This window comes from Sus scrofa, chromosome 10 (assembly GCF_000003025.6).
Source record: "Sus scrofa isolate TJ Tabasco breed Duroc chromosome 10, Sscrofa11.1, whole genome shotgun sequence".
In the NCBI taxonomy this organism is placed as follows: domain Eukaryota; kingdom Metazoa; phylum Chordata; class Mammalia; order Artiodactyla; family Suidae; genus Sus; species Sus scrofa.
In genome coordinates, this window is record NC_010452.4 from 15288945 (window position 1) to 15308205 (window position 19261).

The 19261-nt window shown below is 51.3% G+C and overlaps 1 protein-coding gene across 5 annotated transcripts in view; it reads right to left on the reverse strand.

The window, feature by feature from the left end:
• Positions 1–19261, reverse strand: part of LOC102166270 (putative surface protein SACOL0050) — a 36979-nt gene that overhangs the window by 8438 nt on the left and 9280 nt on the right. For 2 of the 5 annotated variants that reach the window (XM_021064450.1, XM_021064451.1), the window contains 9 exons: positions 12144–12382; positions 11390–11414; positions 8259–8309; positions 7855–7902; positions 6674–6832; positions 4432–4670; positions 3670–3694; positions 530–580; positions 145–190 (listed from right to left, as the gene is read on the reverse strand). In XM_021064450.1, coding sequence (XP_020920109.1) covers positions 156–190; positions 530–580; positions 3670–3694; positions 4432–4670; positions 6674–6832; positions 7855–7902; positions 8259–8309; positions 11390–11414; positions 12144–12302 — 792 coding nt within the window. In that variant the 5' untranslated portion in view covers positions 12303–12382 and the 3' untranslated portion in view covers positions 145–155. Of the gene's footprint in view, positions 1–144; positions 191–529; positions 581–3669; positions 3695–4431; positions 4671–6673; positions 6833–7854; positions 7903–8258; positions 8310–11389; positions 11415–12143; positions 12383–18246; positions 18829–19261 lie in introns of those variants that run through there. The other 3 variants (XM_021064447.1, XM_021064449.1, XM_021064448.1) reach the window with 3 other exon arrangements.

Genomic DNA, 19261 nt, shown 5'->3' on the forward strand with positions numbered 1-19261 from the left:
CCACATCAGGTTCCACTCATTAGGCCACCCACCCACCCACCTGCCAAGTCCTATCCCCCCTTCCTCCCTCTCCCGGCAGCAGGTGGAACCCAGCTGCTCCCAGGAACCCTCTCCCCTGGATCCCAGCTGTGTGCTCTTCCCTACCTGCAGCCTCCTCATCCTGGCGGCAGTCGGTGCTCTCCCACCAAGTCTGTAGAAACACACGCGGGGAATCGAGGAGTTAGAAGGAGTGGCCCTCCCGTTTCCCCGCTTCCCGAGGTGATAGCAGGTCACAGAGCATCACCCTGGTTTTTCCTCCAGGTGCCCAGACCGTCCTCTGCTCCAGGACTGAGACCCTTCAACACAATGCGAGCACAGATGCCAACATTCGGCATCTCTACCTGCCCCCTCCTTAGGAAAATAGGCGACGAACATCTTTACCAAATTCTTTCTGTTTTTCCAGCGACTCACCTGCCACCCTCCAAGCAGCAGGCATACCAAGAGTCCGCGAACCTCTCCCCACTGGCCCCTACCTGAGAGCTATTCTTACCTGTATCACTTTCTTCGTGGTTGCTGCCACACAGACTCACAATGCTCCACACTGGCAGAGAACACAGACATAAGGAATCAAGGTGTCAGAAACCGTGCCCCCCAACTCATGTCTCCTTAAGGTTGTTTTGGGGCCACACAGCACCGCCCTGGCTTGTCCTCTGTGTGCTCGGAACTTCCCTGTGCTCTACGGCCTCAGAAGCTTCAATAAAACATTGGTCACAGTGGCAAACCTGCCAAGATCGTGGGCTGCTGAGGGATGCAGCTTTACACGTCACCCTTCTAGGAGTCCATCTGGAGGTCTAGCTCCAGGTTTGAAATTCAAGCTGCATGGACACACTTGCGGGGTGGCGTGTGTGAGTGAACCACTGGCTGCTTTGTTGTGTTCACTGCAAGAGGCAGACCTAACTACGGATTGAATTCAATCAAAACATAAATGGCTCCCTCTGGCCAGTGGCTGCCACACTGTGGACTGCAAGCAGCTCTACAGAAACACTGAGGAGAAAGGTACCACTGCCCGTGAGGTTCCTCTCCAAAACATACATAAAGAAAACTCATACACCTCACCGCAGCAACAACGAAACGACCCAGGAGGTCCCGTCGGGGCACAGCAGAAACGAATCCGACTAGGAACCACGAGCTTGCGGGGTTGATCCCTGGCCTCGCTGAGGGGGTTAAGGATCCAGCGCTGCCTGCGAGCTTGGTGTCGGTCGCAGACACGGGTGGAGAAAAGGCGTCCCCCCAGCACTGCCGGTGCAAATGTACACTGGTACAAACCACTACGGAAGACACCACGGAGGGGCCTCCGAAAACTGAACATAGCACAGCATGGCACCCAGCAAGTCGAGCGAGCGCCCTGGAAAATATCAGGACAAACGTATCCAGGCAAAAGACTATATGCCCCTGTGTGTTTATGGGGCACTACTCACAACAGCCAAGACAGGGAAGCCACCTCATGTCCCAGACAGACGAATGGATCCGACGATGTGGTCCACATATACGATGGAATTCACGACTCAGCCAGAAAATCAAAGAAGAAACCCAGATGCCCTTCAAAACAATAGGGATGGATCGAGAGATTCTCATACAAAGCGAAGGACGTGAGAAAGAGATAGACGGATACCACCTGATCTCACTTAGATGTGGAATCTAAACCATGGCACAAAGGAACCTGTCCACAAAACCCACGGACACAGAGAATAGACTTGTGGTTGTGAGGGCGATGGACTGGGAGTTTGGGGGAGTCGATGCCAACTACGGCATTGAGAATGGAGAGACGACGAGGTCCTCCTGTTGCAGCGCACGGGGAACTAGATCCGATCTCCTGAAATCGACCGGGACGGACGATAACAGTCAAACAGGAACCTGTGTTTATGCACACACACGCCTGGGGAATGTTGCTACACAGCAGAAAATGAAACAACTCGGCACCTCAATGAACACAGAGACAACAGAAAGGACAGGGTCTAACGAGCCACTGAATGGAAAGACAACCCGCAGAAGACGCTATCTGCAAACCTTACATTTGGAACAAGGGCTCATGTCCAGAATCTATGGGAAACAACGACAAGTCAACTGAATCAAAACGCAAATAACTCAGTTGTAGATGAGCAGAAGCCTGGGAGAGACCCTCCGTCCAAGACGACAACAGAGAGCCGCACACACAGGGAATGTTTCCCAAAGTCACCTGCCACAACGGAAAGGCAAAGCAAAGGCACAATGAGGTATCACCTCCCACCTGTCAGGACGCGGAGTGTTTTCAAGCGTGAACAGGTGTTTGGGAAGATGTGACTACCTGGGACTTCTGTACCCTGTAGGAGGGAAGGTCAGCTGGCCCAGCCAGGACGGGACACACGATGGCAGGTCCTCAGGAAAGCTGCCATAGGCCTATCACGGGACCCTGCAATCCCACCGCTGCGTGGACCATCTAAAGGAAGAACCATCGGTGTCGGGTAAAGAGACCTGCCACCCCAGGATCACGGCAGCGCCATACACAAGAGCCCAACAGAAACAGAGCCTCAGTGTCCACGGGCGCACACACTGAGAAAGACGACGGGGTGGATACAGACAACAGAAAGGCGTTCCGTTTCCACAGAAGGTGGAAACCCTACCCATTGCAGCAATGCACAGAGAACTGGAGGACATTACTGATCGATTCATTTCGGGGTTTGAGGGCTGCCCCCGCGGCATATGGAAATTCCCAGGCGAGGCGGCAAATCAGAGCTGTAGCCACCGGCTGACACCCCAGCCGCAGCAAAGCTGGAAACCAGCTGCGCGCACGCCTGGGACCTCTGCCACAGCTCACCGCAACGCTGGATTCTTCCCCCACTGAGCAAGGCCAAGGGTCGAACCCGCGTCCTCAGAGATACCAGTCGGGTTCATGACCACTGAGCCTCGACAGGAACTCGCTGGAGGACATCATTTCAAGCGAAGCAAGACAGACACAGAAGGACAAAGACTCTCTGATGTCATGCGCATCAAGTGTCTGACAGACCACTCCTGAGCAGAGGCTGGAAGGGTGGCTGCCCAGAGTGGGCAGGAGGTGCGGGTGGAGCACAGCGTTCACAACACTCCTCCGGACACTCACAACCTGAAGAGGCTCGAGTCCCTGGCACATGTTTGAAACAACGGTATGAAAGTCCACACAAGGCAGAGAGGGAAGCAAAAAGGAAAAGAAAGACCAACGGAGGAAGGAAGGAATGCCTTTCCCCCAAAACCTTGCTCCCAGCCGGTGCGGGCAGAACGAGGGAATGGACAGTTAGCCTGCGGGCATCATGAGACTCTTCAATTAGAAACTGGACAGCTATGTGGTGCTAAGCCACAAACGGCTCCCCACAAAACACACCCACTCACACTGATTCCCAATCACACCAACAGCCCCCCCCCCGACACACACACCCCCCGCCCAATGGTCCTGGACACCTACCCACACCATACAAAGAGCCTCCTTTTGTCCAGGGACCCTAGAACCTGGGGTGGCCCTTCAGTGGGAAGTCTGTCTCTTTCACCCCATCCTTCACCCTCATTCCCAGGAGGAACCCAGAATCAGGGTGTCTCTGCAACCAAAGGAGCAGGAAAGCCCCCCTCCCTTCCTCAACACCTGGACTTCTCCTCAGCAGAGCAGGGTTCCAGAATACTCACAGCTTTCATCGTCCGTCCCGTCCACCTGTGATGAGAGAAAAGAAAACACTGTGAGCGTCACAGCATCCTCTGCACTGCGGCCACAGGTCTTCCTGCTGTTGGGGACCGCAGGCACGCAGACAGAAGGCAGAGTTGAGTCAGTTTCCCCAAGAGAAGACAGCGAAGACACCTTTGCAAAGGCGCCAGCTTCTCATGGAAGATCTCCCAAGGCCGTGTTCATTTAAAAAACATTGAGGCTTTTTTGGAGTTCCCGTCGTGGCACAGTGGTTAACCAATCCCACCAGGAACCATGCGGTTGCGGTTTCCATCCCTGGCCTTGCTCAGTAGGTTAAGGATCCGGCATTGCATGAGCTGTGGTGTAGGCTGCCGACATGGCTCGGATCCCACGCTGCTGCGTCTCTGGCGTAGGCCGGTGTCTACAGCACCGACGAGACCCCTGGCCTGGGAAACTCCATATGCCACGGGAGTGGCCCTAGAAAAGGCAAAAAGACAAACAAAACAAAACAAAACAAAACAACATTCAGGCTTCTTCAAAGAAAAATGCTCCCTGCCGTACACTTGGGAACTGATGCGGTCACTTTGGCCAGTGCCCCTTGGAAGGAGTTATTGGTTGGTACCAAACTTTGACTCAACATTCCTCCGCAGAGGAATCTGCACATACCCTCTATAACGGACTTTCTCAGATTTCCATTTCTGAGATAGGGATATCAAAAAAGAAAAAAGGCAACTTTTCAAATCTCACATCAAGAAAGGTGAGCTTACCTTGGGGGCAGGCTTGTCTTCCTGCTCAGCCCGGTCGCTGGCTGGCGACTCCTCCTTGTCATTTTCATGGGCCGGGCCCGCCTCCTCCTCCGCCTTGTCTATGGCTGCAGCTTCCTCCTTTTCCTCCTCCTCCTCCGCCTTCACAGTCCCCAGCCCCATCTCCTCCTCAGTTTCCCCAGCCAGGGCCTCCTCCTTGGTCTTCTCACTCCCACCGGCCTCCACAACATCGTCGGGGGTTGCTAGGGGGACACACAGGCACTGTCAGCAAGGCGGTGGTGCTGCTCACGAGGTACTCTGGGCGCCTCACCTGACCGGACATGGGCTGGGAGTCGAGGGGGGGGCAGGGGGATGAAGCACGGACGGAGCTCCTCCTGGCCCATCCTCCTGGGTAAACGTTTCGGAGGAAGGCAGACAGCACCCTGAAAGACCTGAGAAAGGGAGCCTCTGCCTCTCTTGCTAAAGGGAACCTCTCCGTGGCACATTCCCCAGCTGAGAAATGGCCAACACGAGCATGCCGGCTCTGCTGCCACGAGAGAGCCTCCCGAGTCCTCCTGCCCATTTTCACCTCCGGCCACATTCCTCCATCTGCTGAAATGGCAGGAGATCATTTCAGCTTCCCTACTCTTCCCACAGGGTGCTCCTGTGTTCACGCTCCATCCTCCGCAATGCTTCACCTCTTTTCTCTTCTTAGATACGTAATGCTTCTCTTTGGAATACTTTGGCAATAGGAGACTCAGGCAGGGGGAGAGCAGACCTGCCCGATGCTACATACTTTGCACCACTGTCCGTAACAACCTTTCTCCTCATAACTCATAGGACCTCTGCACCCATGCAGAAATGACTCCCCCTTCAGCCCTGCTGCCAGGGCTTAGCCATCTCTACTTTTTTTCTGCCTAGTCTCGTTACCGCCTATATGTTGAACTGCACAGTATTTCTTTTCTGTGTCTGCCTGATTGAACTATTTTTTTTTTTAATACTTTTTGCTTTATAGGGCCACACCCATGGCATATGGAGGTTCCCAGGCTAGGGGTCTCATCGGAGCTGTAGCTGCCGCCGCATGCCAGAGCCACAGCAAGGCAGGATCCCAGGCACATCTGCGATCTACAGCACAGGTCCCGGCATCACCGGATCCTTACTCCACTGAGCGAGGCCAGGGATCGAATCCACAATCTCATGCTTCCTAGTTGGATTCACTTCTGCCGCATCACGATGGGAGCTCCTCACTTATGTTAAACAGTGTTTTATTTTGGATCTTCCATGTGATACCCTATTTAATAGTTTAATTTTGTTTCTGGTACAACACTGTTCTCTTCTGGGTACATATCGCATTTGATCTCTCCCCTGATCTCTTCTTGTCCCTTGGGATTGGTTTCACCTTTTGGCTGTCGGGAATAACCCGCTGCTACAAATGGGAATGTACACGTTCTCTATAGTAACATCCTGGGGACTCCTAATATTGTGCGTGTGTCCAACCTCAACTAAGGTCACAACACAAAAAATGAATCTGAATGTAAACGGGGAACTTTTCATTAATTAAAATTATATGAACCTTTTGCCGCTCAGTGTACCACACGTTCCCCATTCAGTGCTGGACGTTGTCAATGGTGGAAACTGGAGGAATGGGTTAGGGGAGCTTTCCCTAATATCTGCTCACCATGTCTTGTTAATATTATGATCTTGTTCTAAATCACGTCTAGTATTGTTTTCAAATTAGGAAATGTGGTCCCATGGAGGGATCTAGTACAACTAGAAACGTCAAATAGCAGCAAAGAACATGAGTGAGGTCATCTTTGCTATTAACCAGGAACCAAATGTTGAGTTTAAATGAATCCTTATTTCCATGGTTGTGAAATTACCGAGTTATTCAATTTGGTTTTTGTTTGGTTAGTTGGTTTTTGGTCATTTTGCCTTTTCTAGGCCCGCTTCCCCTGGCATATGGAGGTTCCCAGGATAGGGGTCTAATCAGAGTTGTAGCTGCTGGCCTACGCCACGGCCGCTGCAACTCAGGATCCGAACCGCATCTGCGACTTACACCACAGCTCACGGCAACCCCGGATCCTTAACCCACCGAGCAAGGCCAGAGATTGAACTCGCAACCTCATGGTTCCTAGTCGGATTCGTTAACCACTGCGCCTTGATGGGAACTCCGAGTTAACTCATTTGAATTTGCATCATGCAGCAGCATGGGTAGAGTTTGTTCTGAAATTTGGAACATTGAATGAACTAGAATCATTGTTCATGCCTGAATGTACTGAGTCAGGTTCCACAGTATCTTTGTCTGGCTCAGTGGCAAGGTGCACCCTGTTGTGTGGCCACCGGGGAATTATTCTAGCCAAGCTCGCAGAGGACAAACATATCCTCAGACTCCTGCAGCAAGATCCTTTCCTCCCAAAGCAAGATTCTGGAAAATACATGACAACAGAGAGAACGAGTGATATACTGATTGCAGAAGACCACAGGGAAATGACTAACAGTTGACTCCCAGGCCAAGCCCTCAATGCCCATAATCCCCAGCTGCCCAACAGAGCCTTCAGCATCCAAGTTTTACTTAGAAAGATCTTGCTCTTTGGCGTGCACTTCAAACCGTTACATCCCCACACTGGTTTTGTGTGAAAATGCCTCTTGGCAGCTGAGACAACCTGGATAATGACCATGCACAATGGTCATTGATTGCTTTTCGCCACTCCCAGGGCATGCAGAAGTTCCCAGTCCAGGGCTTGAATCTGCACCACAGGAGGGATCAAAGACTGGACCCTTAACCTCCAGGACACTAGGGAACTCCTCACATCCCCTGCAGAAGAAACACGTGCCGGGGAAGGGGACATAGATGTCTCTGTGCCTCGGTTCCCTGTTCTGCGCATTCGACGTTGGGAACGCCCATTCCCCAAGGACACACCGTGAGGACACAACAGGACAGGGAGGCCAGAAATCCTGAACATCCAGAGGGAGACAGCGCCTTCTCACCCACCACCTCACACTCACCAGACGAACTTGGTCTCCAGGGTCAAGGCCCTAGGAGAGGGTTGCGTCCCACCACATCAGGTCCCTCAAGGGCAACAAAGGAAACTAAGTCAACAGCTCTTGGGCACAGGACCCTCAGGGTGCGACCCACAAAGCAAGCTGGCACAATGGCCAGAGACAAGAGCTGGAAGGAGCAGCTTTGGGAGGGAAAATCGATTCTCCCTCTCAAAGGAAGGAGACAGGAATCCAAACACAGCACGACAAAGACCAGGGACACAAGTCTTCTTCGTGTTATCAATTTCGGAGGGGAAAACACCACATCAGGGTTCCACTCATTAGGCCACCCACCCACCCACCTGCCAAGTCCTATCCCCCCCCTTCCTCCCTCTCCCGCAGCAGGTGGAACCCAGCTGCTCCCAGGAACCCTCTCCCCCTGGATCCCAGCTGTGTGCTCTTCCCTACCTGCAGCCTCCTCATCCTGGCGGCAGTCGGTGCTCTCCGCCACCAAGTCTGTAGAAACACACCGCGGGGAATCGAGGAGTTAGAAGGAGTGGCCCTCCCGTTTCCCCCGCTTCCCCAAGGTGATAGCAGGTCACAGAGCATCACCCTGGTTTTTCCTCCAGGTGCCCAGACCGTCCCTCTGCTCCAGGACTGAGACCCTTCAACACAATGCGAGCACAGATGCCAACATTCGGGCATCTCATACCTGCTCCCCCTCCTTAGGAAAATAGGCGACGAACATCTTTACACCAATTTCTTTCTGTTTTTCAATTGCAGACTCACCGCCCCACCCTCCAAGCAGCAGGCATAACCCAAGTGTCCCGCGAACCCTCTCCCACTGGCCCCTACCTGAGAGCTATTCTTACCTGTATCACTTTCTTCGTGGTTGCTGCCACACAGACTCACAATGCTCCACACTGCAGAAACACAGACATGAGGAATCAAGGTGTCAGAAACCGTCCCCCACTCATGTCTCCTTAAGGTTGTTTTGGGCCACACAGCACCGCCCTGGCTTGTCCTCTGTGTGCTCGGAACTTCCCTGTGCTCTACGGCCTCAGAAGCTTCAATAAAACATTGGTCACAGTGGCAAACCTGCCAAGATCGTGGGCTGCTGAGGGATGCAGCTTTACACGTCACCCTTCTAGGAGTCCATCTGGAGGTCTCAGCTCCAGGTTGAAATTCAAGCTGCATGGACACACTTGCGTGGTGGCGTGTGTGAGTGAACCACTGGCTGCTTTGTTGTGTTCACTGCAAGAGGCAGACCTAACTACGGATTGAATTCAATCAAACATAAATGGCTCCCTCTGGCCAGTGGCTGCCACACTGTGGACTGCAAGCAGCTCTACAGAAACACTGAGGAGAAAGGTACCACTGCCCGTGAGGTTCCTCTCCAAAACATACATAAAGAAAACTCATACACCTCACCGCAGCAACAACGAAACGACCCAGGAGGTCCCGTCGGGGCACAGCGGAAACGAATCCGACTAGGAACCACGAGCTTGCGGGGTTGATCCCTGGCCTCGCTGAGGGGGTTAAGGATCCAGCGCTGCCGCGAGCTCTGGTGTCGGTCGCAGACACGGGTGGAGAAAAGGCGTCCCCCCAGCACTGCCGGTGCAAATGTACACTGGTACAACCACTACGGAAGACACCACGGAGGGGCCTCCGAAAACTGAACATAGCACAGCATGGCACCCAGCAAGTCGAGCGAGCGCCCTGGAAAATATCAGGACAAACGTATCCAGGCAAAAGACTATATGCCCCTGTGTGTTTATGGCGGCACTACTCACAACAGCCAAGACAGGGAAGCCACCTCATGTCCCCAGACAGACGAATGGATCCGACGATGTGGTCCACATATACGATGGAATTCACGACTCAGCCAGAAAATCAAAGAAGAAACCAATGCCCTTCAAAACAATAGGGATGGATCGAGAGATTCTCATACAAAGCGAAGGACGTGAGAAAGAGATAGACGGATACCACCTGATTTCACTTAGATGTGGAATCTAAACCATGGCACAAAGGAACCTGTCCACAAAACCCACGGACACAGAGAATAGACTTGTGGTTGTGAGGGCGATGGACTGGGAGTTTGGGGGAGTCGATGCCAACTACGGCATTGAGAATGGAGAGACGACGAGGTCCTCCTGTTGCAGCGCACGGGGAACTAGATCCGATCTCCTGAAATCGACCGGGACGGACGATAACAGTCAAACAGGAACCTGTGTTTATGCACACACAGCCTGGGGAATGTTGCTACACAGCAGAAAATGAAACAACACGGCACCTCAATGAACACAGAGACAAACAGAAAGGACAGGGTCTAACGAGCCACTGAATGGAAAGACAACCCGCAGAAGACACTATCTGCAAACCTTACATTTGGAACAAGGGCTCATGTCCAGAATCTATGGGAAACAACGACAAGTCAACTGAATCAAAACGCAAATAACTCAGTTGTAGATGAGCAGAAGCCTGGGAGAGACCCTCCGTCCAAGACGACAACAGAGAGCCGCACACACAGGGAATGTTTCCCAAAGTCACCTGCCACAACGGAAAGGCAAAGCAAAGGCACAATGAGGTATCACCTCCCACCTGTCAGGACGCGGAGTGTTTTCAAGCGTGAACAGGTGTTTGGGAAGATGTGACTACCTGGGACTTCTGTACCCTGTAGGAGGGAAGGTCAGCTGGCCCAGCCAGGACGGGACACACGATGGCAGGTCCTCAGGAAAGCTGCCCATAGGCCTATCACGGGACCCTGCAATCCCACCGCTGCGTGGACCATCTAAAGGAAGAACCATCGGTGTCGGGTAAAGAGACCTGCCACCCCAGGATCACGGCAGCGCCATACACAAGAGCCCAACAGAAACAGAGCCTCAGTGTCCACGGGCGCACACACTGAGAAAGACGACGGGGTGGATACAGACAACAGAAAGGCGTTCCGTTTCCACAGAAGGTGGAAACCCTACCCATTGCAGCAATGCACAGAGAACTGGAGGACATTACTGATCGATTCGTTTCGGGGTTTGAGGGCTGCCCCCGCGGCATATGGAAATTCCCAGGCGAGGCGGCAAATCAGAGCTGTAGCCACCGGCTGACACCCCAGCCGCAGCAAAGCTGGAAACCAGCTGCGCGCACGCCTGGGACCTCTGCCACAGCTCACCGCAACGCTGGATTCTTCCCCCACTGAGCAAGGCCAAGGGTCGAACCCGCGTCCTCAGAGATACCAGTCGGGTTCATGACCACTGAGCCTCGACAGGAACTCACTGGAGGACATCATTTCAAGCGAAGCAAGACAGACACAGAAGGACAAAGACTCTCTGATGTCATGCGCATCAAGTGTCTGACAGACCACTCCTGAGCAGAGGCTGGAAGGGTGGCTGCCCAGAGTGGGCAGGAGGTGCGGGTGGAGCACAGCGTTCACAACACTCCTCCGGACACTCACAACCTGAAGAGGCTCGAGTCCCTGGCACATGTTTGAAACAACGGTATGAAAGTCCACACAAGGCAGAGAGGGAAGCAAAAAGGAAAAGAAAGACCAACGGAGGAAGGAAGGAATGCCTTTCCCCCAAAACCTTGCTCCCAGCCGGTGCGGGCAGAACGAGGGAATGGACAGTTAGCCTGCGGTCATCATGAGACTCTTCAATTAGAAACTGGACAGCTATGTGGTGCTAAGCCACAAACGGCTCCCCACAAAACACACCCACTCACACTGATTCCCAATCACACCAACAGCCCCCCCCCACACACACACACCCCGCCCAATGGTCCTGGACACCTACCCACACCATACAAAGAGCCTCCTTTTGTCCAGGGACCCTAGAACCTGGGGTGGCCCTTCAGTGGGAAGTCTGTCTCTTTCACCCCATCCTTCACCCTCATTCCCAGGAGGAACCCAGAATCAGGGTGTCTCTGCAACCAAAGGAGCAGGAAAGCCCCCCTCCCTTCCTCAACACCTGGACTTCTCCTCAGCAGAGCAGGGTTCCAGAATACTCACAGCTTTCATCGTCCGTCCCGTCCACCTGTGATGAGAGAAAAGAAAACACTGTGAGCGTCACAGCATCCTCTGCACTGCGGCCACAGGTCTTCCTGCTGTTGGGGACCGCAGGCACGCAGACAGAAGGCAGAGTTGAGTCAGTTTCCCCAAGAGAAGACAGCGAAGACACCTTTGCAAAGGCGCCAGCTTCTCATGGAAGATCTCCCAAGGCCGTGTTCATTTAAAAAACATTGAGGCTTTTTTGGAGTTCCCGTCGTGGCACAGTGGTTAACCAATCCCACCAGGAACCATGCGGTTGCGGTTTCCATCCCTGGCCTTGCTCAGTAGGTTAAGGATCCGGCATTGGTGGTGTAGGCTGCCGACATGGCTCGGATCCCACGCTGCTGCGTCTCTGGCGTAGGCCGGTGTCTACAGCACCGACGAGACCCCTGGCCTGGGAAACTCCATATGCCACGGGAGTGGCCCTAGAAAAGGCAAAAAGACAAACAAAACAAAACAAAACAAAACAACATTCAGGCTTCTTCAAAGAAAAATGCTCCCTGCCGTACACTTGGGAACTGATGTGGTCACTTTGGCCAGTGCCCCTTGGAAGGAGTTATTGGTTGGTACCAAACTTTGACTCAACATTCCTCCGCAGAGGAATCTGCATATACCCTCTATAACGGACTTTCTCAGATTTCCATTTCTGAGATAGGGATATCAAAAAAGAAAAAAGGCAACTTTTCAAATCTCACATCAAGAAAGGTGAGCTTACCTTGGGGGCAGGCTTGTCTTCCTGCTCAGCCCGGTCGCTGGCTGGCGACTCCTCCTTGTCATTTTCATGGGCCGGGCCCGCCTCCTCCTCCGCCTTGTCTATGGCTGCAGCTTCCTCCTTTTCCTCCTCCTCCTCCGCCTTCACAGTCCCCAGCCCCATCTCCTCCTCAGTTTCCCCAGCCAGGGCCTCCTCCTTGGTCTTCTCACTCCCACCGGCCTCCACAACATCGTCGGGGGTTGCTAGGGGGACACACAGGCACTGTCAGCAAGGCGGTGGTGCTGCTCATGAGGTACTCTGGGTGCCTCACCTGACCGGACATGGGCTGGGAGTCGAGGGGGGGCAGGGGGATGAAGCACGGACGGAGCTCCTCCTGGCCCATCCTCCTGGGTAAACGTTTCGGAGGAAGGCAGACAGCACCCTGAAAGACCTGAGAAAGGGAGCCTCTGCCTCTCTTGCTAAAGGGAACCTCTCCGTGGCACATTCCCCAGCTGAGAAATGGCCAACACGAGCATGCCGGCTCTGCTGCCACGAGAGAGCCTCCCGAGTCCTCCTGCCCATTTTCACCTCCGGCCACATTCCTCCATCTGCTGAAATGGCAGGAGATCATTTCAGCTTCCCTACTCTTTCCACAGGGTGCTCCTGTGTTCACGCTCCATCCTCCGCAATGCTTCACCTCTTTTCTCTTCTTAGATACGTAATGCTTCTCTTTGGAATACTTTGGCAATAGGAGACTCAGGCAGGGGGAGGGAGAGCAGGCCTTCCCGATGCTACGTACTTTGCACCACTGTCCGTAACAACCTTTCTCCTCATAACTCATAGGACCTCTGCACCCATGCAGGAATGACTGACTCCCCCTTCAGCCCTGCTGCCAGGTCTTAGCCATCTCTACTTTCCATCTCCCACAATCTACAGAGATGTAGAGCCCTGAAGTTACTGCCTATATGTTGAATTGCACAGTATGTTTTCTGTGTCTGGTTGGTTTCACTATTGTTAAAACAGTGTTTCATTTGGGATCATCCATGTTGCAACATATTTACAATTTTTTTTTCTGGTAGAATTTTATTATTGTGTGGGTACATACTGCATTTGGTTTCTCCACTGATCTCTTGTTAATGCTTGGGATTGGTTTCATTGAATGCCTAACTGCATAAGCTTGAGTCTTGGTGCTGCTTGGATCCAAAGAGGGAGTTTGAATAGCTCCACAGCAAGAGAGGATGGAAGAGCATCATGGGAAGGATGCTTTACTGCTCTTGTAGAGTAGCTATCCTCATCTTCTCTCATCCCCAAGTTGGCCCAGTTGCACGTGAAGGGGGTGCAACCCAGAGGGTGTAAGCCAGATTTGACAGTAGAAGGCATTGAATTTTGGACTAACTTGCCAAGAATCAGGGCAATGCTGGTTGATGGGTCTGGGCCAAGCATGTAGTTGGTTCCAAGAGGATAGAAATTCCTGAACCCTGAAGGCCAGATACCTGCTCAGGGCCAAGACCATACCCTGGACCCTTGAAGCAAGAGCTTTCCTCACTCACTCCCACAAGTCCCCCCATCCTGAGGTTTTAGTGGGCGAGCTCTGATGCCTTCCCTGCTGGAGATGCTGAACCAAGACATCAGTCTAAATCCTTGTCTAGCCCTTTGTCTCCATGCTCTAATCCCTGATCTGAAACCAATATTTTCCTCCAAACAAAGCCCCTCTGAAGGACCGGGGCTTTGTCCTGGCTCCGCGGAGGCTCCAACCCAGGCATCCTTCCCCAATGATTCACATCATCCGCTGCATCACACTACTTTCACAACAACCAGCTGACAACCTCCAGCGACTAGGGGTCTGTTTCGCCTCCAAGATGGCTCAGAGTTCAGAACAGTCCCACCCGGATGCCACATGAGGGCTCTGCCAAGAATGAGCTTCCCTCAGCTGATCATGCCTGGATAAGAGGATCCTGGGAATCCACTGGGGAGGAGACCATCTGGGCCAGTGCTTTGACTGTTTAGTAAATTAAAGCCTCTGACTGTCAATGTCTTACTTACACAATTTTCTTTAAAAAATTGTTGTGATGAAAATACTGTTGATTAACAATGTTGTACCCCTGCTGCTGTACAGCAATAGGAGTCTGAGCTCCTCTTCTGCAGCCCGGACCAAGGTCTGGCTGAGAATGAGCAGGAGCTTAAGTCGTTCTTCACCCAAACCCAATCTGTCCCCTGGAAACTCCTCATCCTTCTTCAGACCCTGCAGTGGCAGGGATAGAGTCTTCTATCCTCTTAAAGGGACCTTTAGAGACCCTCAGCTTGAAGACCCGACCCTACGTCTCCCTCTACGGATCCCCAGTCAGACCCTCCTTCCCTCAGTTACCAAATGTTCACCCCAACAAACCTACTGGCACTGTCTCTTCTCAGCACACTACCAGCTAATAGCCGACTACCTGGTGAGCTTATCGTCATCGACCCATGGAAATCCTACTTGAAAATCCCAGTTTCGTTCCTGGTAAACAATTTCTACATTTAAAGTGCAATTATTTGGCTTCAGAAGTTGATATGTGCATTCAGAAGAGTGGAGCTATAAATGCCCATTGCCATCAGGTGCATTGAAGGATAGAACCAGGGTCCCCCTGCATTGCATAAACGCAGAGTAGGGTATTACCAGGGTTAGTGTTATGGGAGAAGGTCTGTACATTGGAAATAGGCAGGAGTATATTCATAAATTAGGAAACTATTTGAGGCGCCCAACCAGAAAGAAATAATTAAAACTCTTAAGAGTAATACAAAATGGCTGTATACGACATTTATATCTCTGTACACAAACTGAAGTGGTAGAAAGGAAAACAAAAAAATCAGAGAACATTTTCACTCAGGGTAAACTACGCCATTCGATGGAACAGCCTTTAGATCAGTATCAACATTCCTTCCCAACAACAATTCAGGTTGCCCATCATCCAGCACTCGAGGGGTGAAGGGGACAGCCTCCCAGTTGTGGCCCAACATGCACCTCTTCACTCTCAGACTGGCAGTTGGACCGCAGGGCTCCGTGGGCATCATCCCATTGCCGTGGCAACAGGTCAAGGCCTGGAACTTTCAGAGGGAAGGCAACTCTGCCCCCTCTGGGCCCACCTGCTCTGTCTAGACTAGTGTGTATTTCTACGGACAGGGATGGCAGTTCAGGGTCAACATGTTCTCTCAAAAACTGCATCCCAGAACCACACGGTATTACTCTCTGCTTGAGAAAACAAGACAGGTGAGAGAAAAAGACCCACGTTCTAAATAGACTGGATACTGACAATAATTAAGGAGTGACGAAGAACAAAACAGGCGAAGGCCTTTCCATGGGAAGGAGGCTTTACGGCTCAGGGAGAATGTCTACTGTCATTTTCCCTAATCCGTATATCATGCTGCTTTAGAGGAAGAGGGTGCAAAACAGGGGCTCGGCAACCCCTATCTTCCAGCGGACACCACTGAAACTTAGAGCAACTTCTCAAGAGTCAAGCCAGTCATGCGTGACGGATCTGGGACAAGAGTGCAGTTGGTTCCCTCAGGTCACAGATCCCCCTGAACCACTGAGACCTGCTCGGCGCTGAGATCATGCCCTGGACGCGTGCTTGAATCCAGGACTCCCCTTACTCTCTCACTCTCTCTCTCTGTCAAATCCTGCTGCCCCAAGATGTCCTGGGGTGATCCTGGAGAACATATCGGAGTCAGGAGAGCAGGCCAATTCTTTACCCAACATTTCGCCTCTATCTTCCGACCCCCAATCCAAAATACAAATGTTCGTCCAAAAAGAGCTCCTCTGGAGGACTAGAGAAACTCCAACTCGCCCCATCCTCCCCCAATCTTCCCATTGTCAGCCCTTCATGGTGACCAGCTGACCACCTCCTGTGAACAGCAGTCTGCTTGCATCCCCAATCTCACTCAGAGATCAAAACATCTTCAACCAAGTTCACAGGAGGGCTCCAGCAAGAATCAGCTTTCCTGCAGCAGACCACACCTGGACGATCAGGGCTTGTGGATTCGCTGGGGAGGTGGCCATCTGGATGGTGCTGGACGGGGGCGGGGGGGTGGTTAGGAAAGGAAGTCTGTGACTCTCCATGTCTCGCTGACTTTGCATCAGAGCACCAGTCTGAGCAACCTTGACCAAGGCCTGGCTGACAAGGGGCCAGAGTACAAGTCTTCTATCGCCCAAACCCAGTCTATACTCTGGACACTCCTCATCCTTCTCTAGACCTGAGAGCGGCAGGGGCAGAGTCCCCGCTCCTCCTAGAAAGACCCCCTCCAGACCTCAGCTTGAAGACCCCACCCCGGGTCTCTCTGAGGATCATCAGAGAGACCCTCCTTCCCTTCCTTACCCAATGTTCACCCCACTAACCTGCTGGCACTGGCCCCTGGCACCACACTACCAGCTAGCACCCAAAGAGCCAGTGGGATGGTCCTCATCCACCCCTGGAAATCCAACCTGAAAAATCCCCGTTTCTTTCTCCATTGAAATTCCTCTGCCTTTGGACTGCTAGCAGGTGGGTTCAGATATTGCCATGTACGTTCAGAAGAGTGGAGCTGTAATGTCCCCCTTCTGAATGTCCACTGCAGGGCTGACAGTGAGGGCCTCATGCTTCAAAAAAGGCAGAGGAGCATGTTTGCAGTCTCTGTGCTCTGGGAGAACGTGTTTCAAACTGCCATGAGACATGAGTCTTTTCTCAAATTTAGGAAAATACGTGAGGCAGTCGGCGCACTCGGAGCATTAAGGTATGCCTTAGTCATACAGCAAGCCTATATAACAGACTTATGGCTCGAGAGACTGATGAGACTGGTGACAATGAAGATAAAGACAGAGATAATATGTTCAGTCAAAATTAACCACCCATCTGAGGGAACAGCCTTTAGATCAGTATCAACATACCTCCCGAACAACAACTCAGGTTGCCCATCGTCAATTACTTGAGCAGTGCAGGGGAGAGCCTCCCAGCTGTGGCCCAACGCTCTCCTCTCTACTCTCAGACTGGCAGTTGGCTCACAAGGCTCTGTGGGCATCATTCCATTGCCGTGGCAACTGGTCAAGGCCTGGAACTTTCAGAAGGAAGGCAACTCTGCCCCTCTGGGCCCACCTGCTCTATATAGCCGAGTGGCTGTTTCCCTGGACAGGGTCAACACTGTACTTCAAAACTGCATCCTGAAGTCAAGCAGTATTATTCTGTTTTGAAAAGACATTATTTGAGAGAAAAAGACCTCCCCAAATATAATGGGTATTCAACATTTAGGGAAAAGGCAAAAAACCTAACATATTCAGATTTAAAAGGGCTCCCATTTTTTGATGGAAATACCATTTCCACTCATTTCTAGTAGTTGAGGCACCAGTCATTTTTACATTCCATAGGTAACATTTGTCCAGAAGAAAGAGAGTAGTTATAGAAATTAAATTGTAAAAGGCCACACGCTAAGCATATGCTCATCAAATTGTAAAATTCTTCACTCATTGACCGTATATAGAATTTTTCTCTGGATGCAACAATCTGTACACTTGATTATCTTCCCATTGGTTCTTCACTAACAGTGTCCCTGTCATTGTATACGTACAAAACTTTCTATGCCTGAACAGTTAGGAAACAAAGACTCACCCTACTTTCAACAGAGGGGTGTCTTAAAACAGATATCTCATGATTGTCTAAGCAACAAACTTTAGGTAACTCAAAGCTCTAGGATTAAATGTATTCTTCTCAAAATTCAACCCCTCATCACACCAGTTCCTGGGATAGTGTCATGAAATCTGGCTCGAAAGCAAAGTGAGCACCAGCCCACATGGAACATGAGACAATTCCAGGAGAAAACTGAGAGCATTGCAATATTTCAAGCCAAGCAGGGAGGGTGTAAGGTATGGGAGGCTGTGAGAGACAACTCTGCCATGGCTGATTCACCCCAAATATCTAAAACTGAGAAACCGAATGCATCACTTTTCAGCAGGACAACAAGGGAGATGGTGTCCTCTTTTCCTCCCTGTATCTATGAGTCTGTCACTCTTTCGTGTATTTGTTCATTGGTTCTGGGTATTAGACTGCACAAATCAGGGACATCACACAGTATCTGCCCTGACTTGTCTGACTGTGGCCTTCAGCATAATACTTTCTAAGCTTACCCAAGGTGTAGCCAATGGCAAGAGGCCACTCTCTTTTCTGGCCGAATACCACTGCACTGCACAGGGACACCACATCTTCTTGACTCATCTCTCAGTGGACACAGGCTGCTGCCATATCCTGGCTGGTCTACACATTATCATGTGCTGTTGTGAAAAGAAGTTTTGTGAGAGAAAAGGTCTAAAGAATACTTCAGTGGACAGAGCTGGTCCTATCTTTTCAAATTAGGAAGTTCGTTTTCATCAGAAGGCCCAGCAATGGATTTGCTGAATCTTACGGTAGTTTTAGTTCAGTTTTTTGGGATGAAATTCCATAATTAAGATACACTACTGAAGCTCTCATCAAACAATACATCCTATCTCATTTTACCTCATGCAGTAGCTCATAGCACTATTCCTTTTCTTTTCTATACTACTGGATTCTATACAGGTAGAAAACTTCTCAGGGAACATGTTTTTAAACATGATCCTTAAGCATACTTTGCTGTAAGGAGGAATGAATTCTTCAAATGGACACATATTCAACTTAAATTCATTTAAAAAGCAAACTTCAGGAGTTCCCATCTTGGCTCAGTGGTTAACGAATCCAACTAGGAACCATGAGGTTCGGGTTCGATCCCTGCCCTTGCTCAGTGGGTTAAGGATCTGGCGCTGCCATGAGCTGTAGTGTAGGTTGCAGACGTGGCTCGGATCCTGTGTTGCTGTGGCATAGGCTGGCGGCTACAGCTCCGATTTAACCCCTAGCCTGCGAACCTCCATGTGCTGTGGGAGTGGCCCAAGAAATGGCAAAAAATAAAAAAATAAAAAATAAAAATAAAAAGCAAACTTCATTTGAACACTATAAGAACCATTTGGGAGCTCCCACTGTGGTACAATGGGATCAGTGTGGTCTTGGGAGTTTTGGGACAGATGTTCGATCCCAGGCCCAGCACAGTGGGTTAAGAAACTGGCACTGAGCAGTTGCAGCAGAGATTGGGACTGCAGCTCAGATCTGATCCTTACTTAGCTCAGGAAACCC